Here is a 23,281-nt window from a genome sequence, read left to right as displayed (position 1 = left end):
TCCAGTGGTTAAGACTCCAAGCTCCCAATGCAGGCAGCACAAGTGCGATCCCTCCTTGGGAAACTAGGTCCCACGTGCCATAGCTAAAGAGTCCACACAAGACAATGAAGATCCTTCACAGCCAAACAAAAATAAATAATATTCTTCTGGTTATGGAGAAATATGAGATTGGCAAATCCACTCCCCACAAAACCAAAGTATAAAGTGGGACAAAATTAACATAAACAACCGGCCTGTGCTCTGGAAAGTGACCAAGGGCATATAACAATCTGAGAAACATTTACACTTGAGGTAAACTGCTGAAGTTTCAGGTAAGAACAGTGGAATCTGAAGTGTTTCGCCTGGGAGATACTCCTATCTCCTCCACCACCCCAGCTCAATTTATGGGAGGTTCTGCCAGGATAGGGGCTTCCCTGGTGGCTCAGCGGGTAAAGCGTCTGCCTACAATGTGGGAGAACCAGGTTCGATCCCTGGGTTGGGAAGATCCCCTGGAGAAGGAAATGGCAACCCACTCCAGTACTCTTGCCTGGAAAATCCCATGGACTGTAGGTCTCAAAGAGTCGGACGTGACTGAGCGACTTTCCCTTTCCCTGCCAGGATAGGGCAGGCCATTAGTATGTTTTCTGCTGTGGCTGAAGGGAGACACTTTCTCTGGAGTAGCAATCCTTCCAGCCCTTTCCAGAAGCTTTTCCAAAGAAGTAAAAAGCTCAAAGGTGCAACTACCAAGCGCTCCAGCCTGTTTAATGATTCTTATACCCTTGCTCACCATCCTAGTCATCTTTCAGCTTCTAAATACTGTAATTTATACTGAGCTATTAGCTCTGACATGAATAAAATATAAATAGCAATCGTTTCACCTGTCTAATTCAGAATGGACTCCCTTAGAGTTTGAAGTCCTTGGAGATCCCAGGTCTCCTAGGAACAAGCCTTGCTCAACCTAGTTCAACACAAAACAAGGTAATTAAGAACTATGAAATTGAGAAATCAGCTCACACCGGGTAATCCATCTTTCAGCAAATTGGGGTTCTTTGGGAAAGAAAAGACAGCCCTGTTGTAAGGGAAGGGGTCCTGGGCCAGCAGTCTGGAGAGACTATATATAAACTCCAGCACTGCCCCTAACCAGCGGAAAGGTAGATGATCCAATCACAGCAGTTCTCTGAGTCTGTTTCCTCTGTCTATAAAAAGAAGAGTGGACTTGTCGGGCCTGTGAACTGGCTGTGATTTTCCAATCCAAGGCTCAGGGAGAAATCCATAAAACAAAATTCCTTCTAGGGCCTGCCGGAAATGAACCCACTGGTCAAGGATGAACGGTTTGTTCCTTGTGTCTTGCCAATAGAGGCAGCCACCGGGCACCAATCCCGGTTAATTTATTAATACACTTCGCCCACACACGTGACTAGTTTCCAGATCTCCGCACCGTCCCAGCCTAAATTCCAAAAGCCCGCCCCTGGGGAGGGACAGGGGTGAAGAGCCGAGCGCCTGCGTACTGGGGCCGGAGGGCAGAGGTCGCCCGGCTAGACACTTGCAGATTTCCGCAAAGCGCGCGAGACTTCCTCCCGAGCTCGTCAGCGGTGAGTGAGGCGCTAGGGGCCGCGGGCTCGGGCTGTTAAGGGTGGGGTTCCCGCGTGTGGGTCGAGCCTTCCGGGGGAGGAGGATCAAGGAACAGGGGCGGGCCCCTTACTGACCGGGAGGACTTCCCAGCTTCCTCCCGGGGCTGCCGAGACGCTGGCATCATTGCCTAGAGGTCACTAGGATAGGGAATGCTTGAGGAGAAGCAGAGCTTTTCTTTTTTTTTTTTTTTTTAAAGAATTGTTGGTAGTAAGCAACTGGAGTGCTGCAGTCCATGGGGTCGCAGAGTTGGACACGACTGAGCGACTGAACAACAAAAGCCCCTTCAAGTTTGGCCAGAGTCGTGTCTAAGGTGCCCTTGGGACGTTTATTTAGCAGATATTTAATGGGCACCTGGCCTTCCCTGGTGGCTCAGTCAGTAAAGAAAGCGCCCGCAATGCCGGAGACCTGGGTTTGATCCCTGGGTTGGTTAGAGCCTCTGGAGAAGGAAATGGCAACCCACTCCAGTATTCTTGCCTGGACAACCTCCATGGACAGAGAACCTGGCGGACTAAAGTCCATGGGGTCACAGATACCACTGAGCGACTAATACTAATGGGCACCTACTATGTGCCAGGCATAGAAAGTGAAAGTGAAGTCGCTCAGTCGTGTCCGACTCTTTGCGACCCCATGGACTATAGCCTACCGGGCTCCTACCTCCATGGGATTCTCCAGGCAAGAGTACTGGAGTGGGTTGCCATACCCTCCTCCATGTATTTTAAGAGGAGAGATCCAGGGATCGAACCCGGGTCTCCCGCATTGCAGGCAGACGCTTTACCATCTGAGCCACCAGGGAAGCCCAATAATTGAGCAAGATCATGATAGAGAACCTTTTTTTTTTTTTTTTAAGGTGTTAGGAAGCTCCTGTTATGGCAGTGGTGTGAGTTATGTTTGCAGCCTGTTGGGACGCAGTCTATGGGGTTGCAAAGAGTTGGACAGGACTGAGAGACTAACACACTAGTGTCTTCGTTGGGTTTCCCGGGTGGCGCTGGTGGAAAAGAACCCGCCTGCCAATGCACGAGACATAAGAGACTCCGGTTTGATCCCTGGGTCGGGAATCCCTGGATTCCTGGATCTCTCCTCTTAAAATACATGGAGGAGGGTATGGCAACCCTCTCCAGTATTCTTGCCTGGAGAATCCCTTGGACAGAGAAGTCTGACCGGCTACAGTCCATAGGGTCGCAAACAGTGGGACAGGACTGAAGTGACTTAGCACATGCAGTGTCTTCATTATCAGTTGTGTGATCATGGGCAAGTTATTCAACCTCTGTGCCTCCTTTTCCTCCTCTATAAAATGTACTGTCCTCAGAGTGTCGTTGGGTGGCTGGTTAAAGGAGCCAATGGCTGTTAAGTCCTTAGTCCTGGCACTTAATAACATTCAGGAAACAGGCTGAGAGAAGGAACTTTCCCCAAATCCCAAGTGATTAGAAGCCGGACATGTAGTCTGCTCTTCCTAGTTCAGTGCCCTTCCCCTTATATTAGGCTGCAAGGTAGACATTCAGATAACACTCTCTTTTTGAGGGGTGCTAGAATTTTTCCGTTGATAATTGATCTTGTATTATTTTGGAATATTGTGCTGTGTTGTGCTTAGTCGCTCAGCTGTGTCTGACTCTTTGTGACCCGGTGGACTGTAGCCCGCCAGGCTCCTCTGTCCATGGAGATTCCCCAGGCAAGAATACTGGAGTGGGTTGCCATGTACTCCTCCAGGGGATCTTCCCAACCCCAGGATTGAACCCAGGTCTCTTGCATTGCAGGTGGATTCTTTATGGCCTGAACCACCAGGGAATATTGCTTACCACCAATTAAGAACCTACTTAATGTCATACCTGGCAAATATGGTTTGATTGATGTCGGTGAATAAGGACTTCCGTGTTTCTCCTCCCATTTGGGGTGAATTTAACACCACCACCACCCTTCCTTTCAGATCTAGAGCTGGTGTATCATATTTTAGATTTTAATTTTAGAGCTAAATATCTTTATGTTTTTAATGTGTTGTTTGTTGTGCTATTGAGATAATTATCCTACATTAGTTAATTGTAGTGTTTGGCACTTGAAAACTTTTCTTCACTTGAAAAAAGTTGCCATTTTTCACTTGGCACTTGAAAAATTTAATACAGAGGGAACGACTCAGTTCAGTTCAGTTCAGTTTAGTCGCTCAGTTTTGTCTGACTCTTTGCGACCCCATGAATCACAGAGGGAAAGACTAGTAGTTTACTTTTCATGCTGATAAGCAATATTTGGACAAGTCTGCCGTGTGCATCATTTGAAGAAATAAAGCATATATTGAAAGTAATTAGAGAAAAGGGTGACAGATACGAAACCTCATTTGAGACTCCTTTGGTTGAAAATTTAGCTATCATGGTGCTGTTAAACACCACTTAAGGTCAGTTTTCTTTGGATCCAGTGTCAGTTTGGAAAACTGTTTTTTTAACCCCTGCGTGATTTATACACAAGGTGAGTCAACAGAAGATTTTCTTTTAAAAATATATTTAGCCCTATAAGACATTATAGAGTTCCTGCTGTGATGAAACAGAATGCATACAGCACCACCTTAGAAAAGTGCTTAAACCCTTTAAGACTCATTTTCCTCATCTATAAATTGGGGATAATAATAAAAACATCTAATAGAATTGTTGAATATATTAAATACTATATGAATATGTATGTGCATGTATGTATGTACATTTCATAGCATAACAGTCCTTGGCACACAGAGTGACATTAACAGTCTGTTCATTTTTAGTGATGGATAAAGGAAGAAGGTCCAAGTCAGATAGTGCCGGCACTGGAACGTCATTTTACTTCTTTCATTAGTTCAAATTGTAAACCCAGAATAAATTGATCTTTTTTCATTTACTTAGCCATCCTCTATTACATAACTTCCTAGAAGGTGAGGATTTTAAAATGCTTTTAATATGTTACTTTTATAATAGCAAAACTATGAAGAAATTTCCATTTTGATAAAGAGTTTTTGAAAATGTGGTTACATCTCAGTTAAGCAGTAGATTAACTGGCTAACTCCAGAGGAATATATCATACTGTTTTCTTTTAATCAAGCCACAGTAGGAGCCTTAATCATGAAGACATGAAGATGAGTGTGCTTGAGTTATGAGGCCAAAACATTTTGTTCCACTCAATCTTCAGTAAATTTGTCCCTGTTAGCCAAATATTCTAATTAGATTTAGTCTTTTTCACATACTTAATTTAGGAGGCAAACTCTGACAGGAAACTATAATCTTTTTTGGATCCTAAATATGATTTTTCCTTTCCTCATTCAGAAACACAAGTGCACTTTTTTTTTTAGCTTTTAAATTGTTGAATATATCATTACTTTCTTGTGATTTAAAACATTTCTATTTATAGGAGTTACTTTATACAGAAGTCTTGTGAGACCACTGTGTGAACAAGGTGATGATTGTACAAAGAGTGGTATTGAATTCCAGACCTGGTATGTATTTGTCTGTATTTGTCTGAACAGCTGTGGTCTTTAATAATTACTAATGCAAATGGAGTAACAAAAAGTAATAATATAATGTGGATGTGGTAAATGAAGGAAGGAAGATACTAACACTAGTTGAGATCTTAGAGGAAATTCTTTACACAATATTATCATTTTAAAAATAATTATCAAGGCCACTTGTTGAAGAAATAAGATATTTTAAAGTTATTACAATATTTAGAAGATTGTATTACAAATATATTTGGCTTTTGTTTTTTGTTTATAATGTGTAATACTGATTCTTAAGATGTGCTTTTCTGTTTTATGTGAAAAGCACTGACCTGTTGCATCATAAGTCAGCTACCTGACATCTAACCTGAACCACAAAAGCTTAGGTGTGGAAGTAACCTGAGAGATTTGGGCCTATGCTCCCTTGGTTTTGATGTTTACCTAGTGTGTGGCCCAGGGAAGACACTTACCTTTTCTCAGTTTTAGAAAGAGAGCAATTAGATTAAAATGTCCGCATTCCGTTTTCGTTTTAGAAATTTGATGATTCAATGAACAGGAAGTTTTTCATGTTGATGTTTGATAGAAACCAAAACAATACTATAAAGCAGTTATCCTTCAATTATAAATAAATAAATTTGAAAAAAATGAATAGGAAGTTTGATTATATTCATTTAAGTTTCTGTTTTCATTTTAAAATGAGGAAGGATAGTTTACCAGTTTACTTTGGCTAATGTGGTGTTTCTGCTACCTTGTAAATTTTAATTTTCCTAGTTAAAAAAAAGCTGGCTGTGCTTTTTGGCTTTTTGAAATCCTTTTATAATTTTGTGACAGATGAGGTGATTTACCTGTTATCACCTTAAAAAAGATTTTGACATTAACAGCAACATGCCAAAGGAACTTCTTGGAGAAAGCCAAGAGCAGTTGAAACTGTTTGAAGAATTTATGCTGAGCTATAGAGAAATTTCAAAGCAATAGATTTATTCACGTGTGTATTTAGGGAGTGCTGGAAGTCCTAGAGTGACCATGTAAAGAATAAGAAATAATTCTATGGGAAAGTGCCTTTTTGATTTTATATTTTTGTCTAATATTTTAGGAAAAAATGGTCATCCAGTGGCAGAAAATTTCCGAGTAGAAGAAGTAAACTTACCAGATTGTGTCAGTGAAGGACAAGTACAAGTCAGAACTCTTTATCTTTCTGTGGATCCTTACATGGTAAGAATCAGGGTTTTGTGGCCTTGTGAAAATAATTTTATATCCGTATTTTTTCATGTTGCATCTGAATTTTATTTTATTTTTAAAACATATTTATTATTATTATCTTAAAAATATTTATTTATTTATTTATTTTGACTGAGCTGGATCTTAGCTGCAGCATGTAGTATCTAATTCCCTCACCAGGGATCAAACCCTGGTTCCCTGCATTGGGACTGCAGAGTCTTAGTCACTGGACCGCCAGGGAGGTCCCACATCTGAATTTTATTGTATAATTCTCATGATTAATAAATATTTGAGCAATATATCTTGATACCTGTAAATTGCAAATTACCTTTGTGTTTATTCACTGGTGTTATTAAGGAATGTTACAGAAGGAATGTTTTCATAATAGTAGTGCATATGATTAGTCAGTGTCTTTCAAAAGTCCAGGTCACTTCCTAGTACTAAGTAAAACTTGAGATAGTAAATTAAGATGGGAAATCCTCTCAGACTCTGTACAAGCTCTTTATTCCAGTAGGTCTCTTTTGAAAGGAACAAACTCACTGATGCTACTTCCACATAAAGGAGGTTTATTAAAAAGAAGTCATATGTTGTTGCCTAGGTCTACAGCTGAGAAGCCATCAGGCACATTAACTTAGGCTTTATAAACATGGATAGTTTTATTTCTTGCTTTCCTAGTGGATCCTTTTTGTTCCATTTTCTTGCCTATTACCCTCACTTAGAACCTCAAATATAGTGTTAGAAGTGGCAAGAATGGACATCCTTGCTTGATCCTGATCTTAAGGGAGAAGCATTCAATCTTTCACCAGTAAGCTTGTTGTTAGCTGTGGGATTTTTCTAGATGCCCTTTATCTAGGCTGAGGAGATTTCCTTCTGTTCCTGGTTTTTTGATTGTTTTTATCATCAAGGGGCATTGGATAATTTTTATTGTGGTAACATGCATGTGGAGAAGGAAATGGCAACCCACTCCAGTGTTCTTGCCTGGAGAATCCCAGGGACGGCGGAGCCTGGTGGGCTGCCGTCTGTGGGGTCGCACAGAATCGGACATGACTGAAGTGACTTAGCAGCAGCAGCAGCAACATGCATGTAAATATAAAGGATGCTATTCTAACTATTTTTAAGTGTATATTTAAGGGCATTCACAGTATTGTACAGCCATTGGCACTTTCTGTTTCCAGGACTTTCTCATCATCTTAAACAGAAACTCTGTGCCCATTAAACAATAAAATCCCCATTAACTCCTCCCCCAAAAGGGAGATGTGGATTTTTTCATATGCTTTTTCTGCTTCCATTGAAATGATTGTGTGATTTTTGTCTTTTAATCCATTGATATGGTTTATTATATTAATTGACTGCCAGATGTTAAACCAGTCCTGCATTCTTGGGGAAAAAATCCCACTTGGTCCTGCTGTGTAGTTCCTTTCCTTTGATATGTTGCTAGATTTATTTTACTACTGTTTTGTTAAGGCTTTTTGCATCCATGAGCTATTTCAAATCCTGAAAGATGATGCTGTGAAAGTGCTGCACTCAATATGCCAGCAAATTTGGAAAACTCAGCAGTGGCCACAGGACTGGAAAAGGTCAGTTTTCATTCCAATCCCAAAGAAAGGCAATGCGAAAGAATGCTCAAACTACCACACAATTGCACTCATCTCACACGCTAGTAAAGTCATGCTCAAAATTCTCCAAGCCAGGCTTCAGCAATACATAAACCATGAACTTCCAGATGTTCAAACTGGTTTTAGAAAAGGCAGAGGAACCAGAGATCAAATTGCCAACATCCACTGGATCATGGAAAAAGCAAGAGAGTTCCAGAAAAACATCTATTTCTGTTTTATTGACTATGCCAAAGCCTTTGACTGTGTGGATCACAATAAACTGTGGAAAATTCTGAAAGAGATGGGAATACCAGACCACCTAACCTGCCTCTTGAGAAACCTGTATGCAGGTCAGGAAGCAACAGTTTGGACATGGAACAACAGACTGGTTCCAAATAGGAAAAGGAGTATGTCAAGGCTGTATATTGTCACCCTGCTTATTTAACTTATATGCAGAGTACATCATGAGAAACTCTGGGCTGGAAGAAGCACAAGCTGGAATCAAGATTGCCAGGAGAAATATCAATCACCTCCGATATGCAGATGACACCACCCTTATGGCAGAAAGTGAAGAGGAACTAAAAAGCCTCTTGAGGAAAGTGAAAGAGGAGAGTGAAAAAGTTGGCGTAAAGCTCAACATTCAGAAAACGAAGATCATGGCATCTGGTCCCATCACTTCATGGGAAATAGATGGGGAAACAGTAGAAACAGTGTCAGACTATTTTTTTGAGCTCCAAAATCACTGCAGATGGTGACTGCAGCCATGAAATTAAAAGACGCTTACTCCTTGGAAAGAAAATTATGACCAACCTAGATAGCATATTGAAAAACAGAGACATTACTTTGCCAACAAAGGTCCATCTAGTCAAGGTATGGTTTTTCCAGTTGTCATGAATGGATGTGAGAGTTGGACTGTGAAGAAAGCTGAGCGCTGAAGAATTGATGCTTTTGAACTGTGGTGTTGGAGAAGACTCTTGAGAGTCCCTTGGACTGCAAGGAGATCCAACCAGTCCATTCTAAAGGAGATCAGTCCTGTGTGTTCATTGGAAGGAATGATGCTAAAGCTGCAACTCCAATACTTTGGCCACCTCATGCGAAGAGTTGACTCATTGGAAAAGACTCTGATGCTGGGAGGGATTGAGGGCAGGAGGAGAAGGGGACGACAGAGGATGAGATGGCTGGATGGCATCACCGACTCGATGGACGTGAGTTTGAGTGAACTCCGGGAGTTGGTGATGGACAGGGAGGCCTGGCGTGCTGCAGTTCATGGGGTCACAAAGAGTCGGACACAACTGAGCAACTGAACTCAACTGAACTGAAAGATTAACTTTCTGGACATGGTCTAAGACTCTAGCCCCTGTTTGCCTGCCCAGCCTCTCCATACCCTTTGCCTCTCACCTTGCTGGATTTTATTCTTGTGTAACACACCAGTACACCTTTTGGCTTAGGCCAAAATCATATCTTTCTGTATTTTATGATTTATCATAAAATCATTTTCTATATTTTATGATGCTTTCACAACTTAGGGGCCTTGCTAATCCTGGAGAGACTGCCCCTCCCTGTGCTAGCTGAGTTTTAGAGATAATAAACAATTTTCCTGGGAAACACCTTTCATATGTAAACCAATCAACTTAAAACCCATATTTCCAGCCATTTCCTTCCTCTAACTCTCACATACCACATCAATATTTCTACCCCGCCCTAAATCACCCAAGGGCTAGGTGCCAGACAGCTAGGAACATATCCATGAGCCAGAGCCCACTGAAGTTATTCAGTCTGTCCAATTCTAATGTACCCAAGCTTGCCTATCCTACTTTACCCACTCCTTTTCCTGGAAGCCCCAATAAAGAGTGGGCCATGCTGTCCTCTCCCCGCTTTTGCCTCCAAACTCTGGTGCTTTCCCATGTGACCCTGTGTGATATGATATGCCTTTTCTCTAGGGTGTTATAATAAGTTCTTCTTTCAAGGCAATTGTATCTATGTCTGTCATATTATAATAACTGATTAAAACAACATTCTGGGAACTTCCCTGGTGGCTGTGCCTGCCAGTACAGGGACACAGGTTTGATCCTTGGTCCAGGAAGATCCCACATGCTTCGGGGCAACTAAGCCTAGGTGCCACAACTACTGAGCCCACGCTCTAGAGCTTGAACTCTGCAGTAAGAGAAGCCACCGCAACTGGAAAAAGCCAGCATGCAGCAATGAAGACCCAACACAGACATAAATAGATCAATAATAATAAACCCCAAAATTCTGGGTACAAATTAAAAGAAACCTCCATGTCTAAAACTTCCTTTCCCTTTACCTGACCAACCCCTCTTATTCCCTAGAAGCCTGCTTTATGCTTTAAAGAGATTTACTTTGGCAAATCACCCTTAACCCTCAGACTATTCCTCTCTATTAGATTTTCTCAAAAATACCTTGACCTTCAGCATGTATCCAAGTTTTAATTAATAATTATTTAGTTATCAGATGTTTGTCTTCCCTAATAAAAACTTATTAAAATAGAGGTCTTATTTATCCCTGTATCTCCAGTGACTAGCATAAGTGTTTATTAAATATGAATTAAAAGAAGGAAGAAAATTACTTTGATTGCTCTCACTAGACACTGTTCTTAAAAAAAAAAAAAAAAATAAGTGGGACTTACCTGGTGATCCAGTGGCTAAGACTCTGAGGCTTCCTGCAGGGAGCCTGGGTTCAGTCCCTGGTCAGGGAACTGGATCCCACATGCCACAGCTAAGGCCTGGTGCAGCCAAATAAATATTTTTTTAAAAGTATTCTTTAACAAAAAAGGACATAAGCATCTTTAAAGGGAAAAAAGGAATCTGCTGAGCATTAAATTATTGAAATTTTATATCCAAATTTATGACTGATTTTAATCACTGTGTATGTATTACATTTTACATGGTTATATTTAATATGTATATACTATTTTGATTTCATGTTTGTGATTTTATATTCATATCTTCATATGAGAAATTAGTCCAAATATTATTTTGCTGGTTATATAACATTTTATCTTACTGACATCATTCACTTACCTATACTCCTTTCCACTTTTTTGATTAGCTTTAAGAATCAGGTATTTGGTGTGGCCAGTATCCAATGGCTGCTATACTTGCTTTGAAGAATATATAGGGACTTTCCTGGTAGTCTAGTGGTTGAGAGTCTGCCGCCAATACAGGGGGCATGGGTTTCATCCCTGGTCTGGGAAGATTCCACATATTTGGGGTAACTAAAGCCTGTGCGCCACAACTACTGAGCCCACATGTGCCAGATCCCGTGCTCCACAACAGGAGAAGCCACCACAGTGAGAAGCCCACACCCCACAACAAAAGAGTAGCCCCCACTCTCTGCAACTGGAGAAAGCACCTGAATCTTAAAAAAAAATTAAAAGGATATATGGGAGGGGCACACAAGCAGAAATGTAGTATATTCCCACAAGAGCTTTGGCATCAATATGCCATGTGGTCTTTTACCCTGGTGAACTGAACCAGACCATGTAGGGCCCCTTGATGGAGCAGCCTTCCGTCTCTTCCATCTCCTGGACCACTCTGTAGGCTTGTACATCTTGGCCTCTGTAAGGGAGGAAAGAATGAGCCACAGAGAAGAAGAAAGCCTTAATTGCCTCCAAGATAAGTCTTTAGCCCTAGTTCTATGGAAAGGTGTGGTACTGTGGTGACACTTTGTCTTTGAATAAAGAGAACATCAATCTGAAGTTAGGGGGAATGATGTAGTACTTGGTCTAAAGTTTGATGAACAACCGTATAAAAATTGTTTCATTTCTCTTTTGGGTTATTTCCATTGTGGAAGCAGTATTGCTCAACTGAAGAAATGAGTAGTAGTATGGTCTATATGTTGCAAGTCTGTTTTCTATTAAAAATGGATGGTTTATAATATTATCAGCAACGTGTCAGAGTACCTAATTTGCTACAACCCATTGACACAGAATCTTGTATTATGCTAGCATATAGGACATAAATTTCTTTAATTATTTAAGAGGGGCTTCCCAGGTGGCACTGGTGGTAAAGAACCCGCCTGCCAATGCAGGAGACATAAAAGACATGGGTTCGATCCCTGGGTCAGGAAGATCCCCTTGAGGAGGCAAGGGCAACCCACTCCAGTATTCTTGCCAGGAGAATCCCCACGGACAGAGGAGCCTGGCAGGATATAGTCCATGGGGCCGCAAATAGTTGGACATGACTGAGCGACTAACACACACACAATCCACATGTCATACAATTCACACATTTAAAATGTATACTTTAGTAGTTTTTAGTTCATTCACAAAGTTGTCTGTTTACCACAATCTAATTTAGAATGTAAATTCTTTTTTTTTAAAGGGCATAGAATTTGCATAGAAGCTACACATATCCTCTCAAATACTTTAAAAAATCATTTATTAATTCATTTTTGGCTGTGCTGGCTCATTGCTGCTGCCCAAAGCCTTTCTCTGGTTGCAGGATTAGAAGGGAGTTGTGGTGTGGGGCGGCAGGGTGTTGGTCTACTGTTTGTTGCAGTACACAGGCTTCTCATTGTGGTGGCTGCTCTTGTAGTGGAGCACGGACTCTAGGGTGCTGAAGGCTTCGGCAGCTGTGGTAAGTGGGCTCAACAGTTGCTGTTCCTGGGCGCTAGAACACAGGCTCAATAATTGTGGCATACAGGCATAGTTGCTCCATGGCATGTGGAATCTTCCTGGACCAAGGATCAAACCCTTGTCTCTTACATGGGCAGGCAGATTCTTTACCACTGAGCCACCAGGAAAGCTCCTTAAATTCTTTTTTACTTTATTTTTAAAATTATATTTTATTTTTAATTGGAAGATAATGACTTTGCAATATTGTGATGACTTCTGCCATACATCAACATGAATCAGCCATAGGTATACATATGTCCCCTCCTTCTTAAACCTCCTTCCCACCTCCCTCCTCATCCCATCCCTCCAGGTTATCACATAGCACTGGCTTTGGGTTCCCTACATCTTACAGAAAATTCCCATTAGCTATCTGTTTTACATATCATAATATATGTGTTTCAATACTACTCTCTCAAGTCATCCCACCCTCTCCTCTCCCTTCCAGTGTAAGTCTGTTCTTTACATCTGTGTCTCCTTTGTTGACCCCTAAATAGGATCATCAGTACCATCTTTCTAGATTCCATATATATATATGTGTGTTAATATATGATATTTGTCTTTCTTATTTATTTCATTCTATATAATAGGCTCTAGGTTCATTAAATTCTTTTTAAATTTCACTTCTTGTTTTTTTCAGCATAAAAAATAACTGAAAGGAAGAGAGAAATTAAGATGAGTTTTGTTTGGCTAACACTGTACTTAATATTACTGAATTATATACTTCTTTTAATCAATGGCTAAATAAGTAAATTGGTTCAGTATTATCAGACAGAAGTATCCCAATCTGTGTTTCTTTTTTTAGCGTTGTAGAATGAATGAAGACACTGGCAGTGACTATATAACACCTTGGCAGCTGTCTCAGGTGGTTGATGGTGGAGGTGTTGGGATTATAGAAGAAAGCAAACACACAAATTTTACAAAAGGCGATTTTGTGACTTCCTTCTATTGGCCCTGGCAAACCAGGGTTATTCTGGATGGAAATATCCTTGAAAAGGTGATGTACAATATAAAGTATCTGATTTTTCTCTCTTGTTATTCCTTCTTTGTGCATTTGGTGTTTGGTTTTGTTTGCTTTTTTTCAGGGGAAAAATAAAAGCATATGTTTTCTTTTTAGATAGCTGTCAGAATGTGAAAAGCCTTTATTCCTCTTCCACTGTTGGCTGTAACTATTTATGACAGTTCTTAGATTGCCAATGAATGATGTTGTTTTCCATATTTAATTCTCAAATTTTACATGTCTAAAATAAAACCTGAGCTATAAGCATCAAAAAATGCTTTATACTAAGAACCAGAATGCCCTTTACAGTTAAATGCTTGAAAAGTTTCCTAAGAAAGCTCTAATACTTGGTCCACTTAATGCAAAGAGCTGACTCATTGGAAGATACCCTCATGCTGGGGAAGATTGAGGGCAGAAGGAGAAGGGGCCGACAGAGGATGAGATGGTTGTGTGGCATCAGTGACACAATGGACGTGAGTCTGAGCAGACTCCAGAGGTAGTGAAGGACAGGAAAGCCTGTCATGTTGCAGTCCATGAGGTTGCAGAGTTGGACACATCTAAGTGACTGAACAACAACAGCAAGCAATTACCACTTGACTCAAGAAATCCATTTGGTTTGTGCTTGAAATTCTATCTTGTGGCAGAAATCTTGAGTTCGGTTTCTACTGTTTGGTTGAGTCATGTGAAATTACCAGTATTTGTCTGCTTTGACCTACAAAAACTGGCAGCTTCATGTAATTCAGCCTAATAACTGTCATCAAGGAAGTTACGATATGTCTCTAACCTCAGTTTCCTCATGTGCAAAATGAAAACAATAGCCATCTCACCAGTGAATGTGAGAATTACATTAAATTTAATTAAATTAGAATTAAATTAAATTTATAATAAATGTGATTAAGGCAAAAAACTTTATACAATTTTAGTATTCTTTATGATTACAGATTTTTACAGTTAAAGGTGGCTGTTAAGATACAAGTGATATGGGAGACATTACACAATCATTTTATCAATGGTACTAATAAATGATGTTTAACTAGAAATTTCTTAGTAGGAAGTGAAAAAGAAACATTCAACAGTTTCTAGCTTTCCCTGTCATAGTGATATAGTGGGAAATTGAGCAGTTGGGGAGAGCTTAAAAATGTTTGGGGAGTAGGTATTCGAAATGAGGAAGAGGAATTAAGAAAGGATAGAAAAAATGATATTTACTAAACTCAACTTATCTCACAATGTTTTTTTTTTCCTGGCTTTACTAATAAATAACTGCTACCTACAGGATATATTTCTATGTCTGGAGAAGGAAATGGCAACCCACTTCAGTATTCTTGCCTGGAAAATCCCATGGACAGAGGAGCTTGGCAAGCTATAGTCCATGGTGTCAGAAGAGTTGGACACAACTTAGCAACTAGACCACCAAGCCACCGTATTTCTGTATAGTGTACTGTAGACCTTTCTGTATATTGTAGACTTTAATATCTCCATTACCTTTATCTACACATCAGACTTGACTGATAGCCATTTAAAACTGATTACAAACTGCCATTTTTTTCTTTGTGGCAGTTTAATTGCAAATCAAGGTGGTGAATCTTGATTACTTTTGGTGGTTTTTTACATTTTTAATCTCTAAAATTATTATAAAACTTTTATGGTAGAGAATCTTTCTATATAATTTTTTTTTCATTTTCCCTTAATGTTACAGATAAGAAAACAGACAGAAAATGTAAGAGATGTACAATTAACTATTGATTGGGCCTGGTAAACATATAAGTGTAAAATGCTGAAAAGCTGAGAGACCTCATTTTACTCTGTATTAAACGAGAAGAAATTGTATCACACCTTCCTTATATTTTCATGAAACATTTGAAGTATCGGTAACGAGAACCGTTGAAGAGTTTGAGCTGACTTTTATATAGATAAGTGTTTACTCTGAAATTGCTCAGAGGGTTTTAAACCTTCCAGTTTTGTGTAGTGTTTCCTGTGAAGTGTTTTGATATATTTGAGACACTGGCAAGAAAGACTGAAAATGGTTTACTGTTCATGTTGGGTTGTTTATTAGTCCGCTTAAACCGCTTGAACTATTGTTAGAAAATACAATGGATTGAAATTTATTATTACAGCAGAAATTTATTTTCTTACAGTTCTGGAGGCTAGAGGTCTGAGGTCAGGGTGCTGGAAAATTTGGTTTCTGGTGGAGCCTCTCTTCCTGACTTTCAGATGGCCCTGTTCTCCCTGTATCCTCACACAGCATCCAGCCTTTCTTCTGTGTAACTGCCGAGAAACAGATCTCTGTTGGCCCTTTCTCTTCTAAGGCCCTAAGTCCTATCAGATTAGGGCCCCTCCCTGATGCCCCCATTTAACCTTAATTATCTCCTTAAAAAACCCTATCTCCAAATTCAGTCACACTGAAAGAGTTAGGTCTTTAACATATGAATTTGGGGAGTTCATATTCATGAAGTAATATGTTGTCTCTGCTTTGTTGACTTAAGACAGAAATTCCTAATATTATTTTTTTAAAGGTATATATTTTGTTTTAGGTAGACCCACAACTTGTGGATGGACACCTTTCATACTTTCTTGGAGCTATAGGGATGCCTGGTTTGACTTCCTTGATTGGGGTACAGGAAAAAGGCCATATAACTGCTGGATCTAATCAGACAATGGTTGTTAGTGGGGCTGCTGGTGCTTGTGGATCCTTGGCTGGGCAGGTAAGCTTTTGGAGAATTATCTGATTTTCTAAAAAACTGGTCATAACTGAATCTCTGGATCTGTATATATAGTTTAAAATATACAGTTGAACAAATTTGTAATGTTATTTTACATATATTTGGTAGAAATGATATTATTGCATGCTTAGACTCTCTTCTTAACAATGTGAAAAATGTAGATTTTTTATATTTTATTCTCTTTTAACCAAAAATGACATGGTAAATGCTGGAGCATTGCTCTAATCTATATGAAGGAGAAAAATCACAGAGTACCTGTCTGGAATTCCATGAATTGAAAAAATAAATTTATATTCTAAAAATATCTTCAAATAAGAAAGCACTTACTGGGTTCTAGAGATAGGTTAATATATTCCCAAGTGACTCAGTGGTAAAGAATCTGCCTGTAGTGCAGACGCAGAGACATGGGTTCAATCCATGGGTTGGGAAGATCCCTTGGAGAAGGAAGTGGCAACCCACTCCAGTATTCTTGCCTAGGAAATCTCGTGGGCAGAGGAGCTTGGTGAGTTACAGTTCATGGGGTCGCAAGAGAGTCAGACATGACTTAACTACTAAACAACAGCAACAGAGATATAGTAAACATTATGATACAGTTTTATAAAGTACATTATTTTATGAATAGTAGCCTTCAAAGTGTGAAACCACAGAAACAAACATTTTATCTTAATAGTGATTTTAGTTCCTCACAGGCCCCAAAAATATTGAATTGCAAGATAGAGATGTTTTTGGTTTGAGTGTTCCTCTTATGAGCTCATCTTTAAATTGTGAGATTTTAACATTCAAACTAAGTCTAATTTTATTCAGTCTTAATGTTTTTAAGAATGCTGTTATATCTGTTCTCAGTTCTTTTGGTTTCAAATTACCTTTCTTGAAAAGACTTACAAAAGCCTAAATTGTGATGAACACTTTCATATAGGTACTTGTATTATCTTTCATATTTTAACATTTTTACACTTAAATTGTTACAAGAGAAAATTGTTTAATTTTCAAAAATTTCTCCCCTAGATTGGCCATTTGCTGGGCTGTTCCAGAGTTGTGGGAATTTGTGGAACACCTGAGAAGTGCCTCTTTTTGACCTCAGAATTGGGCTTCGATGCTGCAATTAATTATAAAGAGGGGAATGTTGCAGAACAACTCCATAAATTATGCCCAGCTGGAGTGGATGTTTATTTCGACAATGTTGGCGGTGACATCAGTGATACAGTGATAAGTCAGGTTGTTTTCTGATTTGTTGGTTATAAAAATCTGAATGCTATATTTTATTTGATGTGATATCTTTTTACCTGGTAGTGAGAAAGAAAAAACACTTCATAAACTTGTAGGTTTATGGTGAAAAACAATATGATGGTCAGTATTCTAATTAAGTGATACAGAAGAGCTTGATGAAGCTGTTTCCGTTTGTTTGCAGATTTGCACTATGAGCATCAGTTTTAGTTCTTTGCTAGCAATGTTATATTTTCACCTTTATTTTTGTGAAAAATTACAGTTGTATTATTCAAGTGAAGTTCTAAGCTCTAACTCACTTCTAACCATCAGCTCTCAGCCATCACCCTCTGACTTTGGGTTGGGAAAGGATTTTTATAGTTTACAGGTATTTGCATATTTTAATTGACAGCTTTATAATTTATCAACATTAGCTATTGACACTGCATTGTCCTTTACTATATGTAAAATTATTTTCAATTGAGGTTAAATTGTTTAAACCCAAAGAAATACCTCACCAATAATAATGGAAGTAGCAACAATGACAATGACAACTAATGAAATTCTTTTGCAGATTGCCAAAATCTTATTTTTTACCTCCATATTCCTTTCAGTTCAGTTCAGTTCAGTCCAGTTGCTCAGTCATGTCTGACTCTTTGCGACCCCACGGACCACAGCACACCAGGCCTCGCTGTCCATCGCCAACTCCCGGAGTTCACTCAAACTCATGTCCATTGAGTTGGTGATGCCGTCCAACCATCTCATCCTCTGTCATCCCCTTCTCCTCCTGCCTTCAATCTCTCCCAGCATCAGAGTCTTTTCAAATGAGTCAGCTCTTCGCATCAGGTTGCCAAAGTATTGGAGTTTCAGCTTCAGCATCAGTCCTTCCAATGAATATTCAGGACTGATTTCCTTTAGGATGGACTGGTTGGATCTCCTTGCAGTCCAAGGGACTCTTAAGAGTCTTCTCCAACACCACAGTTCAAAAGCATCAATTCTTTGGCACTCAGCTTTCTTTATAGTCCAACTCTCACATCCATACGTGACTACTGGAAAAACCTTTGGGGTAGATTTATTTGCTAGCTAATTAAAACTCTTTGATACATATACCAGGTGAGTCTTTATAACAACATCAATTAATTGGCATTAAGGGATTAAATACTATAGGGAATTCCTTATAGTATTTAGTCCTAACCCACAGTGTTGTTAGGACTGTGCACTTTCACTGCCAAGGGCACAGGTTCAATCCCTGATACAGAAACTAAGATTCCACAGACCGTGTGGTGCAGCCATTAAAAAAAGAAAGAAAGATTAAATACTAGAATCAAGGAGGCTTTCATTGAGGCAGCCATAAGATCATTAAATATGGGGGAGGTATATATCTTAAGGTATAATCATCAGTTTTCCCTGAACAGATGAATCAGAACAGCCACATCATCCTATGTGGTCAAATTTCTCAGTACAACAAAGATGTGCCTTATCCTCCTCCACTACCCCCTGCTATAGAAGCAATACGGAAAGAAAGAAACATCACAAGGTATGTTCTACACTTTCCCCATATTACCAGATTCAACTGGTTTAAAGATCACAGATGTATATGAAATATAATTGTTACCTATTAAATAAAATTTGAAAATGTACATTTTAAGGTGGTTCAATATTTAGGTTTTGGTTAACTAGCTCACTGGCAGAAAACTTTTTGAAAAATGTGCCTGTTCAGTCCATCTTTTTTCGTGAATGTTAGAAATTCAACTCATATTGGCTTAAGTGCAAAAGACATTTATTGGTTCATGTATTGAGAAGTTCAATATTAGTGCTGGCTTAGATTTGGCTGGGTAAAAGGTTTGCATAGTGGTGTCCAGACTCAGTTTTTCTTCACCCTGGGCTGTGCTTTTTTCTGGGTTGGCATGGCTCTGTGTGGACTCTCCTCTTGCAGTAGCAACAGGATGACTGTTATCTTTGCTCTTACATTTCACCAGGTTAGCAATCCAAGCAAAAAGAGAACAGCTCTCTTCTTGCAGTTTTATCAAGTCCCAAAGCTGATGTGTATCGGCTTAGACTGGCCTGGCTTTCATCACATGAGGGTGGGGAAAAGATGCAACCTGCAAAGTAAAACCACAGTGTTACTACTACATGGGATGTTGTAGTAACTGTACTACATGGGATGTTGTAGTACTGCTCATGTTGATCATGAGCAGACAAAACAATAGAAGTCCATTATACGTATGCTTGTAATTGCACCTAAAGCTGTATTTGACCAGACTGTATGTAATTAACAAGTTTTTGAATTCTGGAATGATTTGATATGAGCTTTCTCCCTCCCTAGGCTCTGATTATTATCCTTTTCTTCCCCACTACAGAGAAAGATTTCTGGTGTTAAATTATAAGGATAAATTTGAGTTTGGTATTCTCCAACTGAGTCAATGGTTTAAAGAAGGAAAGCTAAAGGTAGAACTTGCTTCTATTCTTGATCAATATCATTCTTCCTGCTACTTGATATACTTTTGTATTATTTGAATTTAATATGTTTCATAATAAATATTTATTTAAAATAAAAGTATACTGAATATCATAAATTAACTTTACCTCCCAGAGGAGTATAATCCTCCTGATTGAGAAACCTTCTCATCATTACCTTTATCTAAAATTTTATTAAACTTTACTTTTCTTAGGTTATATGACAAGATGAATAGGTTTTTGTCTTTTCTAAATTGTAATATTCATTAGCAAATATTTATGGGATATTACTATGTGTTAGAAGTTGTTCTTTCTCAAAAATCTTTTAAGCATTTCTTAGTACCTCTCCACCACCCTACAACCTGCCCTTCCTGGACCTTCTGATAGATCTCTTGGTTGTGGTTGAAAATCAGCAGTTATCAATCAGGTCCAGAGACCCCTGATCTAGGATGTTCTTGAAACATGCAGATGATAGGCAAAGGTGTATGTTTATGCTTATATAGTTTGTTTTTTGAAAAGAGGGTGTACAGCATATGATGTTACTAACTGAAGATTAGACAGTGGGAAAATAAGATTGTATTAATATTTTAAAAATCAATTGATAGGAAACTTTTCTGATGTAGCTATATAAAATGAAAAATATCTATTTTTAGACAGAAAGTGCTAAATAATATTGCTGCCTTTTGCAAAAATGCAAACCATTAAATAGAAACATTGAAGTCTAAACAATATAAAATATACCTATTTCGATTTACAGATCAAAGAGACTATGGTAAATGGATTGGAAAACATGGGAGGTAAGATGAATGTAGATTTATTTACGATACCCATCAGTTCGGCACAAATACTGTCTTTTTTCTTTTAATTATTCTTTTCAGTTGTTTTTTTCTCTTTGAATCACATTTCTTTCCTGTGAAACCTTAAATATCTTAAACTCTATGAAAGTTCAACTTAGTGGTATTTAAGAGCTATTGTTTTCTCATTTCAAATTGTAAAATATTTCTTTGTTTTTGTAAATAATTAATAAAAATTGTAAGAATTGTGAAAATTATCTAGCCTCTAGGTAGCTTTCTCAGATTGAATGGTTCTAAGTCATCAATCATAAGATTACATTAAGCAGATTTTCAGTATTTCTTTTTTTTTGGCTAACATACAGATTTCAACAATCTCTTTTATTTTAAATGAAGAGAATTAAAATCAAACTTCTAATTTTTCCTTTTTAAGAAAAAAATCTAATGTATTTGGTTAATGTGTTTATCAAACTGAAATATAAAATTCACTCACATGATAGATGTTCATTTTACTTAGTAAAACTTTATGATTAGATTTCTAATATTTTTTAAGCTATTAAAATTGTTTTTTCTGACATTTATCCTCATACTTATTTTGCTGTAGTCTTCAGACTCTGTAACATTGAACATGGATGTAGATGCCAATTAAACATTTTTAGTTTGGGTAAAAAACACATTTTTAAGATGTTAATTGGGTTGATTTGTCCTGTAACTTTGCTAGTGTTTTACTAGCAGTTTCTTTTCATGAAAGTTTCCTTCGGTACTTAAAATCATCAAAGAAATTATTCACATTAATCATATGTGCCTGGTCACATGTATGATGGTGACATTATGTTGTTAGATAACTTCGTTTTTTTTTTTTTTTCCTTCTAGCTGCATTCCAGTCCATGATGACAGGAGGTAACATCGGAAAGCAGATAGTTTGCATTTCAGGAGATACCTCTTTGTAATCTCCATAAACATCTTCATCAAGGAAATACATGGATTTCTTTCCATTCTGCTGAAAGATTTCAAGATACATTAAAAAAAAAGCCCTTAAGAGTATAGATAGTTTTTGCTTTAAATGTGATAATAGGTGATATTTTCTTAGTTGCACAACATAATTCACTCCTATATCTTTAATATCATATATTTACTCTACATCCTATGTGATTGTTTACAATAATAGATTGATGTCAACATGACCTATTTTTCCTTCTTTTGCTAAAACTGATACTATGTGAAATTTATATCAGACGTTCAGAAACTGTTGGAGATTTAATGTAACTTTAATAGATCGTACAAAATATTTTTTAAATTAATAGTTTTTAGAACTTTATAATGTTTGTTTAAAGTAGAATGCTTGAAAAGACACAAATACATATTCAATTGGAAATGCTTTACATAATTCTTAAACTGTAGCTTGGTGCAAGAATAAATAGGATGGTGTTTCCATATTGTGTTGATGGAAAAGCGACTTAATGGCAGGGTGTGTGTGCGTGCAGGAGTTTGGGGAAATTCAGAGCTTATCAAACGGTTTTTGGAGTAGAATAGAGGCTTTGTGTTGGAAGTAGTATAAGTTAAATTACTGAGACTGATTAGGTTGATGGAGGGACTTACTACAGAAGATGATCTATTTGTGTTTTGCCAAGTAGTCCACAGTATAGCCTGAAAACCTAAATCTGTATTGATAAAAGCCTATGTTTATTTTAGGTTAGTAGGTGCATACTGTCAGATAGTTACAAAGATTTCAAGAGAAACAGGTATAGACATCACTTCAAGTTTTAAGTGATGAAAAAGATTTAAACAATACAGCTTCAAAAAATGACAGAACTGACTGAGCAAAAGTAATAAATGGTTGTAAACATGAATATTCAGCACCTATTCATGTATCTCTATATAAGAGCATTTGTTTTATACATTGTAATCAACCCTTTAATACAGTAAAATTGAGGATTTTTTTTTTGAGTGTTGTGCTGCTTTATGGTCAGCAGTTTATAAACTGTAGTATACTTTTGTGTAGATTCGAACTGTGTTGTAATCAGTCATTCCAGTTGAACTCAGTGGCCTTCAGTTCTTTCTGTTGTATATACTTTTCCATTTCATCTCCAGAGAGAGCTTCATCTCTTGTCTAAGTGTTGATAACTCTCAAATCTGTATCTTATTTCCAGTCTCTTGAGCTAGCTAGGCCCTTCCCTGGTGGCTCAGACAGTAAGGAATCTGCCGATCCCTGGGTCAGGAAGTTCCCCTGGAGAAGAGAATGGTAACCCACTCCAGTATTCTGCCTGGAGAATTCCATGGACAGAGGAGCCTGGCAGGCTATAGTCCATGGGATTGCAGAGTCAGACACAACTGAGCAACAAACACTTTCCAAGTAAATATACTGCTTGCTCCTTAGAAGAAAAGCTATGACAAACCTAGACAGCATATTAAAAAGCAGAGATGTTACTCTTTCGACAAAGGTCTGTATAGTCAAAGCTGTGGTTTTTCTAGTAGTCATGTAAGGATGTGAGAGCTGGACAATTAAAAAAGGCTGAGTGCTGAAGAATTGACTCTTTTGAACTGTGGTGCTGGGGAAGACTCTTGAGAGTCCCTTGGACAGCAAAGAGATCAAACCAATCAATCCTAA

The 23,281-nt window shown here is 38.3% G+C and overlaps 1 protein-coding gene across 1 annotated transcript; it reads left to right on the top strand.

Moving 5' to 3' along the window:
* The first annotated feature begins 1,020 nt into the window (after positions 1-1,020).
* PTGR2 (prostaglandin reductase 2) lies at positions 1,021-22,620 on the top strand. The gene is made up of 10 exons (XM_040227534.1): positions 1,021-1,571; positions 4,972-5,056; positions 6,150-6,268; positions 13,308-13,499; positions 16,034-16,204; positions 17,228-17,437; positions 18,841-18,962; positions 19,786-19,873; positions 20,640-20,679; positions 21,547-22,620. Exons 2-10 carry the CDS (start codon positions 5,020-5,022, stop codon positions 21,621-21,623), a joined length of 1,056 nt encoding a protein of 351 aa, XP_040083468.1. The 5' UTR covers positions 1,021-1,571; positions 4,972-5,019; the 3' UTR covers positions 21,624-22,620.
* Positions 22,621-23,281: the final 661 nt, after the last annotated feature.

Source organism: Oryx dammah, unplaced genomic scaffold, assembly GCF_014754425.2.
Source record: "Oryx dammah isolate SB20612 unplaced genomic scaffold, SCBI_Odam_1.1 HiC_scaffold_26, whole genome shotgun sequence".
Taxonomy (NCBI): domain Eukaryota; kingdom Metazoa; phylum Chordata; class Mammalia; order Artiodactyla; family Bovidae; genus Oryx; species Oryx dammah.
The sequence above is the reverse complement of the archived record's forward strand: the minus strand, read 5'-3'. Positions and strand labels throughout refer to the sequence as shown.

Bases quoted from the DNA above. Each gene is read 5' to 3' on its own strand.
- PTGR2 (XM_040227534.1), top strand. From the start codon at position 5,020: ATGATTGTACAAAGAGTGGTATTGAATTCCAGACCTG. The intron at 13,500-16,033 runs GTGATGTACAAT...ATTTTGTTTTAG, and splicing joins ATGGAAATATCCTTGAAAAG to GTAGACCCACAACTTGTGGA. The intron at 18,963-19,785 runs GTATGTTCTACA...TCCCCACTACAG, and splicing joins AAAGAAAGAAACATCACAAG to AGAAAGATTTCTGGTGTTAA.